This window comes from Mauremys mutica, chromosome 20 (assembly GCF_020497125.1).
Source record: "Mauremys mutica isolate MM-2020 ecotype Southern chromosome 20, ASM2049712v1, whole genome shotgun sequence".
In the NCBI taxonomy this organism is placed as follows: domain Eukaryota; kingdom Metazoa; phylum Chordata; order Testudines; family Geoemydidae; genus Mauremys; species Mauremys mutica.
The window spans coordinates 6,394,523-6,415,933 of record NC_059091.1 but is presented as its reverse complement, the minus strand read 5'-3'; the positions used below and the strand labels follow the sequence as shown (position 1 = coordinate 6,415,933).

The 21,411-nt window shown below is 49.4% G+C and overlaps 2 protein-coding genes across 5 annotated transcripts in view; one reads left to right on the top strand and one right to left on the bottom strand.

Annotated features, from left to right (window-relative positions):
• The window catches only part of PFKM (phosphofructokinase, muscle), a 49,809-nt gene extending 42,781 nt beyond the window's left edge, over nt 1–7,028 (top strand). For both annotated transcript variants that reach the window (XM_044994620.1, XM_044994619.1), the window contains exons 19-23: nt 579–640; nt 1,313–1,424; nt 2,149–2,248; nt 5,728–5,833; nt 6,414–7,028. In XM_044994620.1, the coding sequence (XP_044850555.1) occupies nt 579–640; nt 1,313–1,424; nt 2,149–2,248; nt 5,728–5,833; nt 6,414–6,561 (528 nt within the window). In that variant the 3' untranslated portion in view covers nt 6,562–7,028. The remainder of the gene's footprint in view (nt 1–578; nt 641–1,312; nt 1,425–2,148; nt 2,249–5,727; nt 5,834–6,413) is intronic.
• Nucleotides 7,029–9,796: 2,768 nt separating this feature from the next.
• On the bottom strand, nt 9,797–21,364 carry ASB8 (ankyrin repeat and SOCS box containing 8). 3 transcript variants are annotated; one of them, XR_006574516.1, is made up of 5 exons: nt 21,219–21,347; nt 18,782–18,943; nt 14,352–14,456; nt 12,060–13,583; nt 9,797–11,148 (listed from the first exon to the last, which is right to left on the bottom strand). XR_006574516.1 is itself a non-coding variant. In XM_044994621.1 (4 exons), the coding sequence occupies exons 2-4, from the start codon at nt 18,896–18,898 to the stop codon at nt 12,951–12,953; spliced, it is 855 nt and encodes a 284-aa protein (XP_044850556.1). In that variant the 5' UTR covers nt 18,899–18,943; nt 21,219–21,347; the 3' UTR covers nt 9,799–12,950. The 3 variants fall into 3 exon arrangements, 2 of the variants coding, with proteins under 2 accessions (XP_044850556.1, XP_044850557.1); XM_044994621.1 differs by having other exon boundaries at nt 9,799–13,583; XM_044994622.1 differs by lacking the exon at nt 18,782–18,943 and having other exon boundaries at nt 9,799–13,583; nt 21,219–21,364.
• Nucleotides 21,365–21,411: the final 47 nt, after the last annotated feature.

Here is a 21,411-nt window from a genome sequence, read left to right as displayed (position 1 = left end):
AATGCCCTGGCAACGCAAAGGAACTGGAGCTTGTGAGCACTTTGGCGCCTGGACTGGCTTTTTGGCCTGTCTCTGTACAGCGCCTAGCACAATGGAATCCTGGTCCATGCCAGAATTCAAATCACAAACAGTAACAGTGCGAATAAGAAGCCGGCCCATAGACTTTAAGGCTTGAGGGAACCCTTCGTCATCTACTCTGACCTCCTGCATCCCACAGGCTGAAGGATCTCACCCAGCGCTGGGGTTAGGGGCATCTACTCCTCCAAGGGTCCACGCAGGCACCACTGTTTTGCCATTGGCTGTAACGTCTCATTAAAATCAGTGGCAGTTCTGAACCCTCAGTTACTGCAGTCTAGGTAGACATCACACAGGCATTTCAGCAGCCTGGTTAGCTTTGCTGTTGCTCTCATCTGATCGCTTTCGCTGAGCTTTATCGACTGACCGGAGATGCTTTCCTGCTCCCCACAATGGGGATTTGCGTTTACTCCTTTAAAAATTTGCTTTTAAAATATCTGGGTTTGCTTTAAAAAAATTTCACAGGACTCTAAGAAGCCTCCTGCTCTTTTCTACGTTAACAGGTTAACGTCGAGCATCTGTGTGAGAAAATGAAGACCACAGTGAAGAGAGGCCTGGTGTTGAGGTAACCAGCATCAAAACATGTCAGGCTGGGGACAGGCACAGGCTGCTGCAGGGGCCAGTGGCTGAAGCACTGGACCAGGACTTAGGAGACCTGGGTTCTGTTCCTTGCTTTGCCACAGCCCTGCTGGCTGGCCTACGGCAAGTCACTTGCTTTCTCGGTCTAGCAATTTCCTCAGGGATGAGACTTTCCCCTCTCGTAAAGCACTTTTCCATGAACGGCATTAGATAGGCCATATTATGCTGGACACCTCTTACGTGGGATGTATATTCCACAGCCTGTATTAACAATGCTGCTAGGAGGGGATGGAGAGGCAATCAGAATCCTGGTGCAAAGACCACCAAGGGACCTTGGGATTCGTAAAATACAGTCTACAAGGCAACATTTTCAAAAGCACCTAAACCACTTAGGCCCAGATCTGCAAAGGTATTTAGGTGCCCACTCACAAATGAAAACCGTAGGCGATAGAGGCCCAGCATACTTCCAAAGGGCTGACTCTGAGCTGCCATCGAGCTCTGCCTCACCAGTCTATACTTCTCTCTTCGTGAAATCTCCTTCCTTCCCCAGTTTTTCCCCCGATCACCCAATGCTTTAAAGCCACTTATTTTAGTATCCTGTCTCCGTCTGTCGTGTCCACCCCTCGTTCACTTGGGCTTTCGTGTTTGCACCTCGCAGGAACGAGAAGTGCAATGAAAACTACACCACCGACTTCATCTTCAACCTGTATTCGGAGGAAGGGAAAGGCATCTTCGAGAGCAGGAAGAACGTGCTGGGACACATGCAGCAGGTACACACGAAGCTGGGGAGGTAGTGCGGCCTAGTGGATAGGGCACTGGACAGGGACTCAGGAGACCCGAGTTCTGGTCCCAGCTTTGCCACTCCCCTGGTGAGTGAGCTTGTGCAAGTCCCTTTCCCTCTTGATGCCTCCGTGTCCCACCCTTTGGCTGCTTAGACTGAGCTCTTCGTGCCAGGGCCGGTCTCGGTACCGCTCGGCACAATGGAGCCCTAATCTCAGTCAGGGCCATTATAATACGGTAAATAACAGAGGACGCTCTCCTCTGGACAGCAAAGCCCCTCTCACTTCAGTACCGTCTTTCCTCTGCCCTACTGCTTCATCCAAGTGACCCAAACCTCTGAAAGGAGCAGTTGGATTGGCTTCCAGCAACATCACCTTACAGGGGTCCCCCGCTGCCAAAGACCCCAGGCCCCCTGAATCCTCTGGGCGACCCTGCCACCTTAAAGAGCCAATAGCAGCTCTTCTGGGCTCCCAAATCCTCTGATGGGAGAGAACCATTCTAGATGGGCATCACCTTACTGGGCCAAGCACTGGGGGGTCTTGGTGTTGATCACAGGTGCTGGAATTTGGGGTTGATACAGTAGCCCTTGTACGATTTTTTCTGCCTTCCGGGTCGGTGATGCGCCAGGTATCCCGTTGAAAGGCAACGAGTTCTCCCTGTTGTCATGACTCTTCTTGCCTGAAACCAAACTGACTCTCTCGGTGCGAATGGCAGGGTGGGACGCCGACTCCCTTCGACAGGAACTTTGGAACGAAGATGGGTGCGAAGTCTGTGGCATGGCTCACCGGAAAAATCAAGGAATACTCCAGGCACGGTAGGTTCCACATCACAGTGGGAAGAGACCCCCCATGGCCCAGGCAGAGCCATCCACCTACCTTTCTGTGCAGTAGTTGGGTGAACGTCACTTGCTTTCGTGGCTACGTTCAGGGTGGATAAAAATTTATTTTAAAAAAAATCTGATTTTTATTTAAACGGGATTTGTTCTTGAAATTAAATCCATTTTTCTTTAAAATTAATTTCAAATAACCTACCTAACGCCTAGACTTACTATAATCTTTTAAAATCATTTAAATTAAATGAAAAATATTCAGACAGTACATGATTGCTGTCGACGTTTTAAAGAAAGTCAAACCACTGATGGGGGGAAAAGCACCTGGAACTAGAATATGCTGATGTGCAAAACCACCTTTTAGCAGCAATGGCCTCTGCTGCAAGCGCAGAGAGACTATTTTCTTCAATTCAATTTATTCAACTAGTTCAGCTCCATGATTAGTTCGTCTGAAGTTGAAGAACTGATTGGGAGTTGAAAAAAGCAGGAAAGTTTGTTTTCCTCTTTCCATCTAGGGTGACCAGACAGCAAGTGGGAAAAATTGGGACAGGGGTCAGGGGTAATAGGCACCACAGCCTATATAAGACAAAGCCCCAAATATAGGGCCCGTCCCTATAAAATCGGGACATCTGGTTACTCTATTTCCATCTAAATGAGGTGTGAGAGGATGAGATCTGCTGGCTCTAAAATCTTGAAGGACAACTGAAAAGTTGTGTTGGCAGAGCGACCTCTCAGGTATGAAAAATCCATACCCCAAGAGACATAGCTAAGTCGATCTAATCCTGGTGTAGATAGTGCGAGGTCGATGGAAGATTGGTCTATCACCCACCTGGTGCCCTGACCGCTGGCCTACAGAGCCACTCTCTCTCTCTGGCCCAATGACTATTTAAGTATTTAGCCACAGTGGGATGGTCATTGGGCCAGAGAGAGAGAATGGCTCTGTAAGCCAGCGATTAGGGCATCCACCTGGGAGGAGGGAGACCCAGCATCCAGTCCCTTGCTCCAATCGCTCCATTCATAGAATATCAGGGTTGGAAGGGACCTCAGGAGGTATCTAGTCCAACCCCCTGCTCAAAGCAGGACCAATCCCCAATTAAATCATCCCAGCCAGGGCTTTGTCAAGCCTGACCTTAAAAACCTCTAAGGACGGAGATTCCACCACCTCCCTCGGTAACCCATTCCAGTAACCACCCTCCTAAAAAAAAGTGAAAAAGTTTTTCCTAATATCCAACCTATATCTCCCCCACTGCAACTTGAGACCATCACTCCTTGTTCTGTCAATTATTTATCCAGAGTGGAACAGCTTCAGCAGGAAAGGTTGAGGAAGTCCCCCCACCAGCCTATCCCATAGCTCAGTGGCTAGAGCACTTTTTGGAGAAGTAGGATTTGAGGGATCTCCCTTCTCACATCCCAGGCGAGTGCTCAAACCACTGGGCTAAGAGTAGGCACCGCCCCTCCACCAACATGTTGAACGAGACCTGATCCAGCAGGTGGCCTTTCACCTGTCTTCTCCCAGTTTGTGAATCACTCTGGGACCAAGGTGGTAGATGGACATCTGGATTCCTAGAGGGAGGCAGCAGTGTGCATGCCCAGAGGCAGAAACATAAGCACCAAGGTAGCTTTTACCCTGACAGCTTACGTGAGTGAGTTCAGGTGCCTATGGGTTCTGAGTTTTGTGAATTGCAGTGATGCCAAAACAGGGACTTAGGTGCCTAAGCCCCCCACAGAGGTGCTAACTGTGTGTGGATCTGAGCTATAATGACCAGAAAACAATCAGATCAGTTCACCAACTACAGCCAATGCTTTGTTTAATAAATCAGTTGGTTTCGATAAAAACATTCTTATGTATTCAGCACATTTAAGGTATCTTGAGTAAAAAATTAATGTAGTAAATAAGAAATGCGTCATTTGCCGTTTTCTAAGAGTAAAAAAAAGGAAAAATTAAGAATTTGAATAAATAGATGTTAAGCAAATAGACATTACAGCTTCCTGGTTTACAAAAAGAAGCACCAAATGTAGTGAAAGGGCTGCATTTAGTTACAAACTAACATGTAGGGATAATTCAGTGGTTTGCACATTGGCGGCCTGCTAAACCCAGGGTTGTGAGTTCAGTCCTTGAGGGGCCATTTAGGGAACTGGGGTAAAAATCTGTCTGGGGATGGGTCCTGGTTTGAGCAGGGGGTTGGACTAGATACCTCCTGAGGTCCCTTCCAACCCTGATATTCTATGTAGTGGTTATCAACTAATGAGAATCAGGTTTGTTTTTTTTAAAGGAAAATAACTAAAAAGTACAAATGCAAAAGAAGATTGAAATGGATTATTAAATCAGGGGTTAAAGCCAGTGATTTAAAAGCACTTGGCAATCCATGCTGGGGGAGCCTGCAGTGTTGCTGTAGCTGTGTGGGTCTCAGGATATTTGAGACAAGGTGGGTGAGTGTTGCAGGTACAGTATAGTGGGTGAAGGCGCTGCCGCCACCTAGTGGCAGAGGTTGAGAACTGTAAGTTCTCAGTGTATTTTCACAAAGGTGGTAACCCTAACGCAGCGCCTTTAGGACCTGGTTTTTCAGAGGTCATGAGGATGTTTCAGACTGTGGGAGAGCAGCTGGGTGGGGAGGCCACTCCTCATTTCTGCTGGGGGGGCAGGGAGAAACACAGATGCGGGTACAAGCGCTAGGACCAGCACTGGCCCTAGGAACTGCAAGAGCATGAGTCACAGACAGCTAGGGTACATTTGGGGGAGAAGAGAATTTGGCCCTTCAAAAACTGCTGAGCAAAGACTTAACAGAGGCTGGGATGAGGCTTACGGCACCAAAACAGTCTGGCCTAGAGGTTAGAGCATTTGGCGGACTCCGGAAACATGGGGGCACCTGTTGGGTGACCTGGAGCAAGTCACATCCCCTCTCTGTGCTTCAGTTTCTCCATCTGTATAAGGGGGATAACAAAACTGACCTTTGTAAAGTGCTTTGAGATCTACCGATGAACAGAGCTAGGCATTATTATGGAACATGGAGCAGCAGGCTGCTTAGCGCATGAGGAGGTGGTTAGAAGTGAATTGCCAGGGCCACTACGTTCACCAAATGTGGTTGAGGAGGAAGGATCCTTGCATCCAGTTGTGCTTTTCCACTTACTTTGAATTCACCTAGCGTCAGTCCCCAGGAACATACAGATTTCAAAATCCTCATGTCCTCAGGGATATTCGCCCCATGCAATCACTGGGCAGGGTGGAACCTGTTTCCAGGCAGAATGAATGGCTCAGGGGGACTGTGCAATCCCATAGCATTCAGCAAGAGGCCTCCCTGTCACATTTGAGGGTGGCCTAAGGCTGCCTCGCTTTGTTCTCTGCCTCTTTGTCCAGGTTTTTGCCCCCTCTGCACATGCAGTTGGGCACACAATCAGCGAGCTGCAGATGAACTGGAGGGATGGGTCCTGAAGTACTAAGATGGGTTCACTCCAATTCCTTACAGGTCGTATCTTTGCCAACACTGCGGAATCAGCCTGCCTCTTGGGCATGCGCAGACGGAGTCTCGTCTTCCAGCCACTCGCCGAACTCGAAGAACAGACAGATTTTGAGTAGGTTTTCCAAATATTCTCCCCCTTTCCTGTGCATCTACCACACTGGTGACAAATTGACGAGTAAGGGAGGATACGAAAACAACATTGGAAAGGGTTAGGAAGCAAGGAGGGAGGTTGTAGAGGGCTGGTCTCTAATTATGATATTCCTGTGTCTTACGTTGAACATCAGGTAAGTCTTCCAACTGGGGAGATCTCTCAGTGTACAGAATAGCATCCCAAGAGAAGTGGTGGAAGCCCCACTGCTCAACTCATTTAAGAAACCGGGAGAAGACAGAGTAAAGGGGGAGGGATAGCTCAGTGGTTTGAGCACTGGCCTGCTAAACTCAGGGTTGTGAGTTAAAATCACTGAGGGGGCTATTTAGGGATCTGGGGGAAAAAGTCTGGGGATGGGTTCTGCTTTGAGCAGAGGGTTGGACTAGATGACCTCCCGAGGTCCCTTCCAACCCTGATATTCTATGAAGAGTACAGAGCAGTTGTGCCATAAAGCACCTTCCAGTATTGCATCAAGCGACATGCCTAACGTGTGTCCCATGTTCGGGAGTGGTTTTTACAATATACATTCCTCTCTCCTCAACAGGCACCGCCTCCCCAAACAACAGTGGTGGCTAAAACTTCGTCCAATCTTAAAGATTCTGGCCAAATACAAGGCCGACTTGGATACCTCTGAGAAAGCCCACCTGGAACACATCACGCACAAGGGGGTGCCTGCTGAAGCCAACATCTGAACCACTGGCGAGGCAAAACAGCTGGAACAAGAGCAGATCTGCCTCTGAAAATAGCTTTTGGCATCAGGGACCTCTGAAATAAAGTTCACTGTTTTAGCTCACGTCCCCAGCTCAGCATGCAGCAGTCTAGCATTTATACAGTAGTTGGGGCTGCAGCCAGCCGTGTGTGTATGAAAACAAGACACACAACTCACAGGATGGCAATGCAAGATCCTGGTATATAAAACTGCCTAATTTACTGGTTAAAAAAAGTTTTGAAATGCACTTTCTGGGGCTGATTTAGCTTCCACAGGGTAGTTTAAATGGATGCGTCGATCAGGCTTCTTTTACATCCGAGTTAACTATTTTAAAACGTTAGAGTCTAATTTATGTAACGGTTTTAAAAGAAACCCGCCGTGTTTCTGAAGTAGCTCGTGTTATGGCAGGAAGTGCCAGCGAAATGAGAATAAACGTTATGGGTAGAATTACTAGAGCACCTCTATGGTTTTAACTTCTCCAGACACTTGAATGAACAGGAATCGTCTGCATCAACCTGTCTGAATCATAGACTTTAAGGTCAGAAAGGACCATTATGATCATCTAGTCTGACCTCCTGCACAACGCAGGCTACAGAATCTCACCCACCCACTCCTGTATCAAATCTGTGTCTGAGCCATTGAAGTCCTCAAATCATGGTTTAAAGACTTAAAGGTGCAGAGAATCTTCCAGCAAGTGACCCGAGCCCCACGCTGCAGAGGAAGGCGAAAAACCCCCAGGGCTTCTGCCAATCTGCCCTGGAGGAAAATTCCTTCCTGACCCCAAATATGGTGATCAGCTAAACCCTGAGCACGTGGGCAAGACTCACCAGCCAGACAATTCTCTGTAGTAACACAGATCCCACCCCATCTAACATCCCATCACAAGCCATTGGGCATATTTACTGCTAATAGTCAAGGACCAATCTCATTACTCCATCCCCTCCGTAAGCTTATCAAGCTTACTCTTGAAGCCAACTATGTCTTTTGCCCCCACTACTCCCCTTGGAAGGCTGTTCCAGAACTTCACTCCTCTGATGGTTAGAAACCTTCGTCTAATTTCAAGTCTAAGGGTATGGCTACACTTACGGTTTGCAGCGCTGGTAGTTTGCAGCGCTGGTCATCCAGCTGTGTAGGAGCAGCGCTGGTGTGTGGCCACACTCACAGCTACCAGCGCTGCAGTGTGGCCACACTTGCAGCATTTCCAGCGCTGTATTGAGAGGTGCATTGTGGGCAGCTATCCCAGCATTCAAGTGGCCGCAACGTGCTTTTCAAAAGAGGGGGGTGGGGTGGGGTCTAGTGTGACAGGGAGCGGGGGGAGAGAGAGAGTGGATTTTTGGAGCCAACACTGTGTGTGAGCTTCCCGGATTGGAAAAATCACAAAATGTTTGCGAACCCTTAAAGTCTTGCAAACAGCCTGCCTCCAACGCTGTTTCCCCTGCCTCTCATTTGATCGTTCACAGCCAGATACAGATAGCTCCTGTTTGCTGTGATCAGTGTTTGTTTTTTTAGATAAGCAGTTCAACAGAGCTCGGCTCCGTTCTGTTTCATTCACTCTCCCTGCCTGCTTCTCATTTGATTGTTTACAGCCAGGTACAGATGATCACAGCAAACAGGAGCTCTGTTTGTTTTTTAGATAAGCGGCAACGGAGCTCCGATTGGAGCTCGTTCACAACAAAACAAAGAGAGGCTGCATAACAAAACAAAGAGAGTAATTTATAAAAGCATTCTGGGATACACCTTATACCCTGGAGGCCAATCACAGCGCTGGTGTGTGGCCACACTTGATGACCAGCGCTGCAGCACCAGCACTGGAATCCTTATTCCCCATGCCGAGTGAGGTATACGGCCAGCGCTGCAGCCAGGGAGTTGCAGCGCTGGAAGTGCCCTGCAGGTGTGGCCACTTACTAATTGCAGCGTTGGTGGAGGCTTTCCAGCGCTGCAAATCGCCAGTGTAGCCATACCCTAAGCTTCCTGATGGCCAGTTTATATCCATTTGTTGTGTCCACATCGGTACTGAGCTTAGGTGCTGGACAAACACACAACAAAACGACAGTCCCTTCCCCAAAGAGCTTATAAGGGTCTGTCTACACTGCAATCAGTCAGAGGTGTGACTGCAGCACACGTAGGCATCCCTGAGATCGCTTATTAAAGCAGCAGCATAGCCATGGCGGGGATATGGGCTCACTACTGGAGTATGTACGCAGGGTCTGGGTGAGATTCTACTTCAGCATCCTGCTTTTCTAGCAAACTACTTCAATCAAATACTTAACCGATCAATGCACTATGAATGCCACTGTTTGAACACACACTAGGCATCATCTGTTCATGTCCAGCTAGCTGGATGCTTCACACAGCACTGGTTTCTGAGCACCTCACTTTCTCGAGTGGAATTTCTCCTCAACACCCTTCTGCAGCAGAGAACTATGAGCCCCCTCACTGGGGAAACAGAGGCACAGGGTCAACTAGGTCACCCAGCAGAGAATGGAACCCAGCTCTCCAGAAGCCTAGTCTACACTAGTAAAGGATTACCTGTATAGCTGGCAAACCTTCCTAGGGCAGATGCATCTCATACTGGCTGGTGCTGGGATAGCTTATACCAGCTCCTCCAGTGACATAACCTATGCCAGCAAAAGCACTTTGGAGCTGGTATCACTGCATCTACATTAGGGCTTTTGCCGGTACAGAAAGGTCACCAAAAGTCACTCCTCTAACCAACATTTCTATGCTGGCAGAAGTGTCTAATGGAGACCTGGTCCGAGTCCTAGTCCCCTAGCCTATAATGCCCCCCCACAACCATGATCCCTCCCCCTCCGGGATGACAATTCCGTATCACAACACACAGTAGCCAGTAGTTCGCAGGAGCTGAGGCCAGAGCCAAAGAATGTTACAGATACCATCTCTATCAGCTTCGTCACATGCACGTGAATTCAAGCCCTTTATCCCCTCCACTGCTGCTAATACCTTCATTCGAAAGGTCACACTGCAGCAGAGGTGCTAGCGGGTCAGATACTTGGACAAATACCAACAGCTGCGCTAAACAAGCCCTCCTCAGGAAGAGAATCCTGGTCTCTGGAGGGGCCGGAGGAGGGAAATTCAAGGTGAAGAGGAGAGACAGTGGAAGCTTTTTATTTTGTTAAAAAACAGAAAAAAGAGTTGACAGTGTGGCAGAAAATCCCCCCCCCCCCCGCGCTCAATTTTTACAAAAAATTTCAAAACAAAATGTTGACATTTGTTTTCATTCTGAACTAGGGCCTGTTTTTTAAAATAAGTTTTTCTAGAAAAAGAGTAAATAAAAATAAAGTGAGTGCGGGGGAAAAAATGACATCTTGTCCTGGAGGGGAGTTTGTGTTTGTTAAGACAAGTGGACTATTTCCCACCAAAACAATAAATTGGGGTTCCTCTCCCCAAAAAAGATTTTCCCAAAACACACTTACCTTTTTTCAACCAGCTCTGAGGAGGTTGGCTTCTCCTGGCACTAGCTAAGCTGATGGCCCTCATGGCTCTTCTGACCAGTAGCTAAATACCCTCGGACGTACTGAGACCCATCAGGTCCCATCATCCAAAGGGCAAAGGCTACCTTCCCTTCCATTTTCAGGGGCTTCCCAAACACGAGAGGAGAGGAGTCATTTTAGAGCTGAACTCGGTCTCCTAGAAATGCTGCGATCGTTGCCAGGACAGCAAAAGGATTTGTGAAGAGTCTCAGGGCACGTCTACACTACAAAATGAAGTCGACGTACAGCCACTGCAGTGGTTCGTTTGATTTTTAAGGTCCACACTAGCTCCTTCAGTCAGCGATGTGCATCCTCACCAGGAGCGCACACACTAATTTAACCAAATCTCCGCTCCCACCCCAATCCCTCACCAGGAGATAGCTCAGGCTTGGGCTCGGGCTCCCCTTTTCCCCCTGCCCCCACTCATCCTTCACCAGGCCAGGCTCAGAATCTCCTTCCCACCCCCTAATCCCTCAATGGGTGGCGGGGCTCCAGCTGTCAGCTCCATGTAACAGGCAATGTAAGCAATGCGGTGCCTACACTTTCACCGCGTCAACCTAACAGCATCGATTTAAGCACTACGCTTCCCGCAGAGGTGAAGTTATTAGGTTGGTGTAGTGGGCGAGTTACATTTTCGCATAGACACTTACAGTTAGGTCGATGTACAGCACTTCTCTGTAACGTAGCCCAGGCCTGAGCAACAAAGCCAGTTTAATAGGGAGAGAATCCCATAGTACCCAGACAGCATCAGTGAAAAGAGAGCTAGCACAGGAGCTGCTTAGAGCTGGTCTTGAGTGGTTTATTTTTGTAACTATAAAATACAGAGAGCAACAAGACAAATCGCTACAGAAACCAGAAGTGGGGGGGAGTGTTTCATGGTTCCTGGCAGAGTTTTATATACAGAAGACCTTTCCAACAGCTCCTTTTCCTATTTTGGAACAGTCTCCCTAGTTGGATGCTGTCACTCTGTGTTTCAGGGAACGCCCCACTGAAAACAGAGTCTTGTTAAAAACGGGGCACTGCCTGAGGAATTGCTGATCAGTTCTCCCTCCTGGAAGTGCTGCGAGCTCTCACACACGCTGCTCTCAAAAAAAAAAAAAATCAGTGAAATGGCAGTGGAATAGCGTAAAACCAAGTGTCAGACTTTAACCAAACACCTTCAAACGTGTTAGTGTGAGTGAATATGTCACAGAAACCAAGTGCCTAGGGTTACAAGCCGAGAATCCCTCCCGCTCCAGAATACATTCACACCAGGCAGGACTGGAGATCAGTAGCGCAGGGCACCGCCACCACTGGGAGATGCGAAAAGCATGTTCTCAGCAGGGTGATCTCCTGAAGCAGAGAACAGCCCTCACCACGGAGCAGACCCACCCCACACTTTGGCATCTAGTTCTTTCACCAGAGGACCTGAACCATTTGAAGTGCAGGATTTTGAGAGGGGCTGTTCATTAGGACAAAGTGTGGTTGTTGCCGATTGTATTTTCGAGAGGGCGCACCCTTTATATTGTAAGAATCCCATAACTCTCCCCACTTTAATACCTCCCCCTGCCCCCCACCCGCCTGCCCTACAATCACACCCACACAGCACTGCTTAATAGCCACCATTACTGCAGTCATGGTCAAGGACAGCTCCACTGGAGCCTTTCTGAAATCAGCCAGAGACGATGCAGTTCAGGGGCTCTGGAAAGTGCTGCTGGATCCCAGCAGCAGTGCTGGGTACTACTCTTTCCTTAACGATCCCGCAGCAGTAGTGAGCCAGGCGACCTCTCTTACTGGTGCTACGGGAGCACCAAGGCGTCTCACACCCACCCTACCCTGCTCTTGGAAAACGCCTGCGTTCACGCTACTTGCTTTGTTAGGAACACATTTAAAATATCTCCTTCCCCCACAATTAAGAGTTGATGCATCTTAGAAATAATAAGTGGGGGGAGGGAAATCCCCCAGTGCATGTTGTGAAGGGAAAACCGGTGTCTCTCCAGACAGGGCTTACCTTCCCTACAGTTCTCCATCTCTGCTCATGACTCCCTCCATCCAGAGGGCTGGGTGCTGTGCTTTAGGCGTGGGGAGGTGCAGTGCGGAAAGCATTGATTAGAGATACAAACACTCTGTAGGAAGGAGCTCTCCTTCCAAGGTCTATGAAAAAATACAAACTAAATACATGTGCTTGGGGTGGGAACTACCACTAAAACTAACAAGTCTGCAAGCAGGAGTCCTGCTTGCTGCCTGGTTGACTCAGTCGAGACAGCACAGAAGCTGACTGGCACCAGCTCACTTCCTCCAACAGGCAAGAGCAACCATGTGGGATTTTCCCATGCTCCAAGACTCCGCCCCATACTTAATTCCTTCCAACAGGAATAGATCCCCCCTTGCCTGCTCTCCACACCTAATTGAGAAGGCATCTCTCTCGCTAAAGGCCACACCTAAGTCTCCAGAAAGCAGGATGATAATTTGTCTTTCCGTGGCAGGGAAGGTGACAAATTCTGTTCCGCAATGTCTTGTGAGACGGCCGGTGGCTTGGTACTGAACTCGGAGAGCAATCCAGAGGCTGGAGATGGGGAACAGGCCCGTGCAGGAAGAAATAGCACAAGTATTTCCCCTCACACACCTTTCAAGCCACCAGTAGTGCCAGCTGCCACCATGGAGGTCACCGTCCTGTATGGAGCTCTGGGTGAGACAGGAGAGGGAGCCCTAGAGCCTGGAGTAATCTTGGATGGCGACTGATCATCAGCTTGACCATCAGAGTGAGGAGGAGGAGGAACCCAGTGTCTGTGATGTCACGGATCGAGTCACAAATCTAGTTATGTTACTGGCATCCCCATAAAGCATAAGGAATAGGGGGCAGTGAATCAAGCACAGAATCCCCTAGAATTTTACCGCTCGCTTATCTAAGGAGCAACAGATATTCTTTCAGGGACTCAGGCAAAGGAAGCTCCTTCACTGCATCCGGCAGGAACTGGACACCCAGGCTACGCCGCAGCGCGTAGCGAGACAGTGTCTTTAAGGTACCTGGGGCGGAGCAGAGCAGGGTAAGTTTTTCACACAGCTGCTGATCTCTCATTACCTCCCTGGGCATATTCCCATTTTTCCTTAAATCAAAGTGTCCAATAGCTCTGTGAAGAAGATCAAAGCAAGAATCTTCTCGCTCGGTACCAAGTCCTCTGACCAACAACGCAACCAGCCTAGATATCGGCGTCTGGCCTTTCAAATTAACCACCCTGACCTCCGCTCCGAAATCCAGGAGTATGCTCACGCTCTCTAGGTTTCCCTTCATGGCAGCCCAGCTCAGGGGTGTGTCATCATTATAATCCCGAGCATTAACCAAGGCGCCGTTCTCCAAAAGCGTTCGGACACACTCCGCATTGTTTTTAAAGGCAGCCCAATGGAGGGGCGTGTCCTTGTTCCCATCCAGCGCACTGGGGTTTGCGCCGTATTCTAAGAGGATCTCAACGCAGGTCTCATCTTTTTCTGCTGCATAATGAAGGGCTGTTCGGTTGTACCCGTCTAGGGCGTTGACCTGCAGAGACAGAGGAATGGATTCTTGGGAGACGGGTGTTACGCATTAACAGATCTTTGGGATTTGCAGAACATTCGGCATTAACCTAACTCTGCTCCCACTGAAGTTGGTGGGAGTTTTACCAGTGTTCGCAGCATTAACTCTGCATTGCAACACTCTGACAACGTAGGGAATTTTTACCTCTGTTTTACAGAAAAGGAAACTCAGGCACGGGGGGGAGGGGGTCAGTGACTTGCCCAAGATCACACAGGAAGCTTGTGCTAAAGTCAATAACGTAACCTAGATCTTCAAACACCCAATCCTAGGCATTAGCCACAAAACCTCCTTCCTCCCCAAACTGGTGTGTGTGTGAGAGAGTCAAACTGCAGACACACGCTCCCAAAAAAGGTAAGGAAAGACTTCCCGAATTGTGTAACATCAGCTGTGCAGCTCTGTAAGTGCACATTTGCCAGACTAGGGCATAAGGCAGATGCCATTAATACAAGTCACTGAACTATATACAAGTGCTGTACATCTACACAACTTTAAGCCTTCGGAGTTAAAATACATCCTTTCAAGATCATGGTACAGTAACTATGGTTCACTGAGAACCAGACGCACACCAAAACCGAAGGTTTTTTTTGTTTTTTTTTTCAGGTATTTTTGATCGGTTGGCTGCAAGCTGATTTTCTTTCAAACTACAGGGCGTCTTTACTGCGGCTGCATCAGCTCCCAACTGAATGGCTCTCCTGTATCCAGTTTAAAGGAATGTTTTTTAAACCCTTTTACCTCCGCTCCTTTTTGCAGCAGTAGTTCAACGCAATCTGCGTCGGCAACCATACAAGCGCAGTGTAGCGGCTTCAGAATGCCGTGCGTACAGTTAACGTCGGCTCCCTGAGGAAAAACAGGGAATAGCGAATGGCGTTAGTAAATTGCATCTATTCCGGCCCATTTTACATCATGGCCTCTGTCGCATACGCCATACCAGTTAAATGTGAGAGATTCCCACACCGGATGCTACATACTGAGATGGTTACAGTATCAATGGAACCTTATTATAAAGTGTTTCTAAACAGATGTCCCAAGCATATAACACTCATGAGTAATATCAGGTAATTTTTTGTATTAGAACCTGCAACTTGGACCACTTTCTAGATCCTCATATGCAGAACACAAATCTTGCAGCTTCTGTCGGTATCTTTGTAATTCACTCCCCTTTGTTGCTACTATGGCTCTGGAGAGGGGTTCCCTCCCGCATCCTAAGAGCTGCCCTTATCTCAAGCCCAGGAAAAAGTTCAGATCAACATCTTCGCAACCCATGGCCCTAATAAACCTGGATCACTAGCCACTGGTGTCACAGTTACCAGGAACACTGCACCTCTAACATCATCTGATCCTGTTGAATGCATCCCCCACCCTCAGGCTTGAGGCCTCTAGCAGTGACCTGGCTGAGGATGGAATCACACGATTCTCCCACTCTCAAGAGCAGGCCCCAGGTCACAGTCTCCTGGTACTAACCACGGTTGCCTCAGCAGGTCTGACTTGGGCTCAGACGCTGCAGTTCTGTTCCCTTCAAGGCACCAAGAGTGGTAACCAGTGACCAAACAGCCTCCTTAAAGCTAAGTATCATTTACTTAAAACAAGAGCATCCTAGAGAAAACATCTTTAAAACAATAAAACAAAGTATACTCAGGTCTAGTTTAACCCTTTGTAACAGGCGACTTCCAGTTCCGGCAAAACAAGGTCTGCAACTTGTTGGAGGCAGGATCCATTGGCTTCAGAGTGTGCACTTGGGAGTTCTTAGCTAGGAAGCCATCGGTGTGTGCTCATGCACAAACGCCACTCAATTTGAGCATTACAGGCATATAACGAACATTGCACTACCCCCGCTATAAGTTAGATCAATACGATCACCCAGGAAGTTCTCATAATGTGCTATACAATAACTTCCCCTCTGACTGGTCACGTACAGTGTTCATAACATTATTACATATCAGCTCCGTGTCAGTCACACCTGGTATATGAGCCATCTTCCAAACAAACACGGGCAAGCAACTTCTATCAGCTGACGTTTCCTTCGGACTCAAGAATCATTGGTGGCAATTTATTGTACGCTGAGAAAGCTGGCAGCAAGTTAGTTAACCCTTGACAAATTCAGCTGCAGTTCCAAATTCTATTCCTGGACCGCCCTGCTTTCTAGAGAGAAGCCTCTGGTTCCATAGGGGTTCTAGCAAAAGGCAGGGGTGGGCCCTGTTCCTACTTTTCAATACTGCACCTGATCACTGGCAGCCATTTGCCAGCAGCATGCAAGCATCTGACACATTAGGACTGGCAAACAAATTTATATAACGCAGATGCCGCCCAGCTAATCTCAGGTTAAGGTGTGTCCGGGCACCTGTATGATTTTGAAGTACTGTTCAGCTATAGAATACACTGCATGAAGCCAGGGATTCTGCCTACTTCAAAGGGCTTCCTTAATCACCAAGCTGATTTATGGCACTTGTGCTGGGCTTGCTTAACCTCGAAATACCTGGGGATTAAAAAAAGCTCAGCAGCTGCTTGAATCAGTCAAGGCTCATCTGGACCCTCTGCCATTTACAAGCGAGTGAGTAATCTGACACTATGACAAGTGCTCAGCCTTTTCCTTTGCAGCAGGCTGAGCATATTTTACAGTGTAATTTTAAGAATAAGGTTTGGAAGAGTTTGATATTTAAGCATTTGAACAATATGCAGAATCTCAGTTCTAGGTGCCTTTTCTGGAGATTAAACAGCCCCCCAATTTTCTCCCCTTCTCTCATGCAGCCAGAAGTGACATGACATTCCCAAAAAAAACCAAGGAGTCCAGTGGTCCTTAAAGACTAACAGATTTATTTGGACATAAGCTTTCATGGGTAAAAAACAGGGAATAGCGAACGGCGTTAGTAAATGCATCTATTCCGGCCCATTTTACATCATTGGCCTCTGTCAAATGGCGTTAGATGCATCTGAAGAAGTGGTTTTTTTTACCCACAAAAGCTTATGCCCAAATAAATCTGTTAGTCTTTAAGGTGCCACCGGACTCCTCGTTGTTTTTGTGGATACAGACTAACACGACTACCCAGGAGCGCCGGCAGCCTTTTTGGTGCCCTAGGCGGTGGAAGGTCCCGCCCCCAAAATAGCACCCCCGACAGAGGCAGCGGAAGGTCCCACCCCCGAAATACCACCGATGACCATGGAGGCCGGATGTTCGGCCACCCCCCCCCAAATGTCAGTGCCCTAGGCAACCGCCTAGGTCGCCTAATGGGTTGCGCCAGCCCTGCGGTTACCACTCTGATACATGACATTCCTGTTGATCAGTGCTGGAGAAAAGTAATTGCCAGGAGTCTGCTTGGCAGAAAGACTCTTCTCCGTCTCATTGATTATATGGTTGACTCATATTCCTTCCACACCCCTCTATTTCCTGATACATTTCTAAGGGCCCTTCATATTCTCTCTGAGTCTCCCCCAACACACACACCCACCGAACTTCTGCAGCAGCCCAAAATGACAGGAAAAAAGCCGCAGGTTTTTATTACGTTAAATAGAATGAATTACAATCCATACCATACTGCATTCGTTAGTTCAATATTTTGCTCAAACGCACTGATCGGGAATGCTTCCCTGGTTATCTTACACGGGGGCAGAAATTTCAGAATGATGGTATTTAACACTGACAATAGCAGTGGGCAGAAGAAAAAGCTGAAGGCTTCGTTCATTGAATGTTGCGGGAAGAGCGAGGAATTTTATGGTAACTGGGATGAAGATGGTGTGGATTTTTGTTAATGACAAAGGCAGGTTTGTGAAACTCCTACACCAAATGCGAGCAGAAGGATACAGGACATCAGGCTTTCCATGTATTTTCAAATATTCTAACACTATTAAAGGTTGAATTTAGTCTAAAGCTTTGAAGTTCTGCTGTTCTGAGAGTTTTCCCCCCATGAAAAATAGGTGCTAGGGATCATTTTTAGTTGACAGTTCCAGTACAGTCGTACTTTTCTTTCTTTCTTAAGTCACCTGGAGGTAGAGACCAAGCACGAAAACTTTCAGCCCTAAAGGTCAAACATTGGAATTGCCATCTCTCGTTTTTAAATCACAAGTTCTCAGATTAGTTGGTGTTTTTCTTAAAGCTCCACCTCCCAGAGACCTGTAATTATGTGAGACTCTCAGCTTTTCTGGAAAAAAAAAAATGTTTCTAGCCCTCACAGTTATGGAGAAAAAGCCTGAAAAAATACCCCTCCAGCTGAAGAAATACAAGGCAAAAAAAGAGAGAGAACCCCAATTAAAAAAATAATCTCAATTTTTGAAGGCCTGAATCAAGACTTTTGAACACTTCAGATTGGCAATATGAGGGTGTGAAGCCAGAAGCTAGAACAGAAAGTGTTCAATAACTAACTGTATTGGCACAGGGATACATGTAATAAAGAAACCAAACGCAACAAGAGTAGCATGTAGCTCAGAAGACAAAGCGTCTTCTGCCTCCTGCCGGAGGCTGCATTCTCTGACAGGTTAAGGTAAACAGTTACAAGCAGGCTTCTCATCCACATGGCAGGGCTGCAAATTGCCTGCTGCAATCCCTTGTTTTAGTACCTCCATGTAGGATTTGGAAAGGTCTGAACCCTCTATGGAGGTCTTTATATAGCATCCGTTTCACAGTACCTCTGCCCTTAGGGAAGCAGTTTCTCTCAGAGGTGAGATACAGATCAACAGAAGAGGATTTCGAGGGTGGAAGATCTGCATGAGCTCTGCAACATAATTATGGGGCGCTGAGTATTAGACTCAACGCAGCAGAGTTAAATTTGTTGTGTGAACCTTACCTCTCTAATTTCCCTGAATTGTGGCAGTATGACTTGATATCCGCCTAGCCACCCAATCAAGCTATACATTACCTCTATTACCATAGTACTTGCTGGTCCCAAACAAAATCAGAGCTCTGCTGCTCTGGACACGGTAAAAGACAGTCTCTGCCCTGAATCCAGACAGACAAGACAAAGAATGAGGGGAGAAAGCAGCACAGAGAGGGTAAGGGACTTGCCCCAAGTCACACAACAGTGGAAGAGCCAGAAACAAAAGCCAGGTTCATGCCCCAGGGTGCCTCTCATTCACACACACATACATTAGATGAGCTAGAGATACAGAGATATGCAGATAGAGAAGCAGGAGCTTTCAAAACACAACACTAAAACAACATAGCATTTACATACCCTGCTGATAAGATCTTCAACATTATCATGTGGGAAAGATCGTATGGCTGTTATAGTGCGGATCAACCGCTCTGACAAGGAGTATTTACTCTGAATGCTCTGCATAATATACCACATACTGGAACTCAAGCTCCTTCAGTTAATTCACATGCTCTAAACTGCCTGGAAAGAAAAAAAAAAGTTTTAAACAAATTATTTCTTCACTCCCCTGCCAGCCACACACCAGGCATTATTCATCTCAGTAAGACGACTCAGTCTGACCATGAGATTGGCCAGACTCCCCTCCGTTTCCTAGCAGCATTTATAGCAACAATATTTGCTCTAAGAACAGGAGTACTTGTGGCACCTTAGAGACTAACAAATTTATTTCAGCATGAGCTTTCGTGAGCTACAGCTCACTTCTACTCTGAAACCTGTCAATATTTGCTCTCTTTCTACGAGAGCTTCAAAACTAACCGATGTTTCCCCTTCAGACAAAGATACTTTTATCCCTGAATTTTAACAGCTGCATGTCTGTGACCTTCCTATGTTCGCAGTTTTTTTGAAGCCAAAGACGCTTATTGGTCATTTGTATCACTGTAATGCCGAGGGGCCCCAGCCATGGTCCAGGACCCCATTGTGCTAGACACTGTAAAATACAGAGCAAAATTACCGTCCCTGCCCTAAAAAGCTTCCAATCCTACCATCTCCCCACCCTACCCCTTCCTCTGATGGCAGGTAGCTCTCTGAGGCAGGATCTATAACTTCATAGCAGCCCACAGCACACCTGGCAACTAGGAATCATGGCATCGTGCAGCAAGTGAAAGGACACCACAAGTGAGTGACACTTTCCAGCCTGAGCCCTTAATCTCTCTCTCTCTCTCTCTCTCTCACACACACACACACACCTACCTGCCTTCACCCAACACTAGTCTGGGGGGTTAGAGAGAGGGGGTGATGGCCAAAGGGGCCAACAGGGGGAAGGGAGAGAACAAGTAGGGACTGGCTAGGGGGAGGGAAAGGGGGACAGCAGAGGAAGATAAAGAAAGGGTGATGGGAGGCAGGGGGAGGAGGAGACAGGCAGGGGTAGGGATGACGGGGGGGGGTGACGGCAGTGGGGAGAGAGGGTGACAGAGGGACCAATGAGGCAGTGGGGGGAGGGAGCAGTTGGGAGAGGGGTGACGGGGGAGTTGGGGGGAGGGGTGACGGAGGGACTGATGGGGCAGTGGGGTGATGGGGGTGACAGGGAAGGGTGACGGGGGGACCGATGGGGCAGTGAGAGGAGGGGATGACAGGGAGGGGTGATGGGGGAGTTGGGGGAGAGGTGATGGAGGGGTGATGGAGGGAAGGGGATGACGGGGAAGAGTGACGGGGGAGTTGGGGGAGGGGTGACGGGGGGGACTGATAGGGCAGTGGGGTGAGGGGGGTGACGGGGAGGGGTGATGGGGGAAGGGGGTGACGGGGGAGTTGGGGGAGGGGTGACGGGGGAGTGGGGAAAGGGGGTGACGGGGGAGTGGGGAAAGGGGGTGACGGGGGAGTGGGGAAAGGGGGTGACGGGGGAGTGGGGAAAGGGGGTGACGGGGGGACTGATGGGGCAGTGGGGGGAGGGGATGAAGGGGAAGAGTAACGGGGAAGTGGGGGGGAGGGATGACGGGGAAGGGGAGGGAGGGGTGACGGGGGAGTTGGGGGGAGGGGTGACGGGGGGACTGATGGGGCAGTGGGTGGGAGGGATGACGGGGGAGGGAGTGACGGGGGAGGGGGTGACGGGGGAGGGGGTGGGAGGGATGATAGGGGGGCCAGAGGGAGGAAGGGTAACGGGGCAGTGGGGGGAGGGGAGATAGGGGGACCAGAGGGGGGAGGGGTGACGGGGCAGTGGGGGGAAGGGTGACGCGGGGCTGTGGGGGGAAGGGTGACGGGGAAGGGGGTGACGGGGCAGTGGGGGGAGGGGAGATAGGGGGACCAGAGGGGGGAGGGGTGACGGGGGAGGGGTGACGGGGCACGGGGGGGTGGGGTGACGGGGGGACCAGAGGGGGGAGGGGTGACGGGGGATGGGTGACGGGGCAGTGGGGGGAGGGGTGACGGGGGGACCAGAGGGGGGAGGGGTAACGGGGCCGGGGGGGGAGGGGAGAGAGGGGGACCAGAGGGGGGAGGGGAGATGGGGGAGGGGTAACGGGGCACTGGGGGGAAGGGTGACGCGGGGCTGTGGGGGGAAGGGTGACGGGGAAGGGGGTGACGGGGGAGGGGTGACAGGGAGGGATGACGGGGAAGTGGGGAAAGGGGGTGACGGGGCTGTGGGGGGAGGGGAGATAGGGGGGCCAGAGGGGGGAGGGGTGACGGGGGGACCAGAGGGGGGAGGGGTAACGGGGCAGTGGGGGGAGGGGTGATAGGGGGGCCAGTGGGGGGAGGGGTGACGCGGGGCTGGGCACCGGGACGGGGCGCGGGGCCTGGCCTCACTCACCAACCCCGACAGCGCCGCTGCGCCCCGGACATAGGGGAAATGGGATCCCGCTGTCGCCAACCGGAGGCGGAAACTCATCGGTCGGAAGGGAAGACAACTCGCCTGAGGCCAATGACGAAACAACGCGCGTGCGCATTGAAGGACTCCGACTGTTCTGCTCCAATCCCCTCCTCCCTCCCCCTGAAGGCCCCGC

Excerpts from the sequence above, each read along its gene's own strand:
- ASB8 (XM_044994621.1), bottom strand. The coding sequence starts at position 18,898 with ATGTGGTATATTATGCAGAGCATTCAGAGTAAATACTCCTTGTCAGAG. Across the intron at positions 14,457-18,781 it reads TTGAAGATCTTATCAGCAGG|GGAGCCGACGTTAACTGTAC; the intron begins GTATGTAAATGC and ends GTTTTTCCTCAG. Across the intron at positions 13,584-14,351 it reads TGCTGCAAAAAGGAGCGGAG|GTCAACGCCCTAGACGGGTA; the intron begins GTAAAAGGGTTT and ends CTGTCTCTGCAG.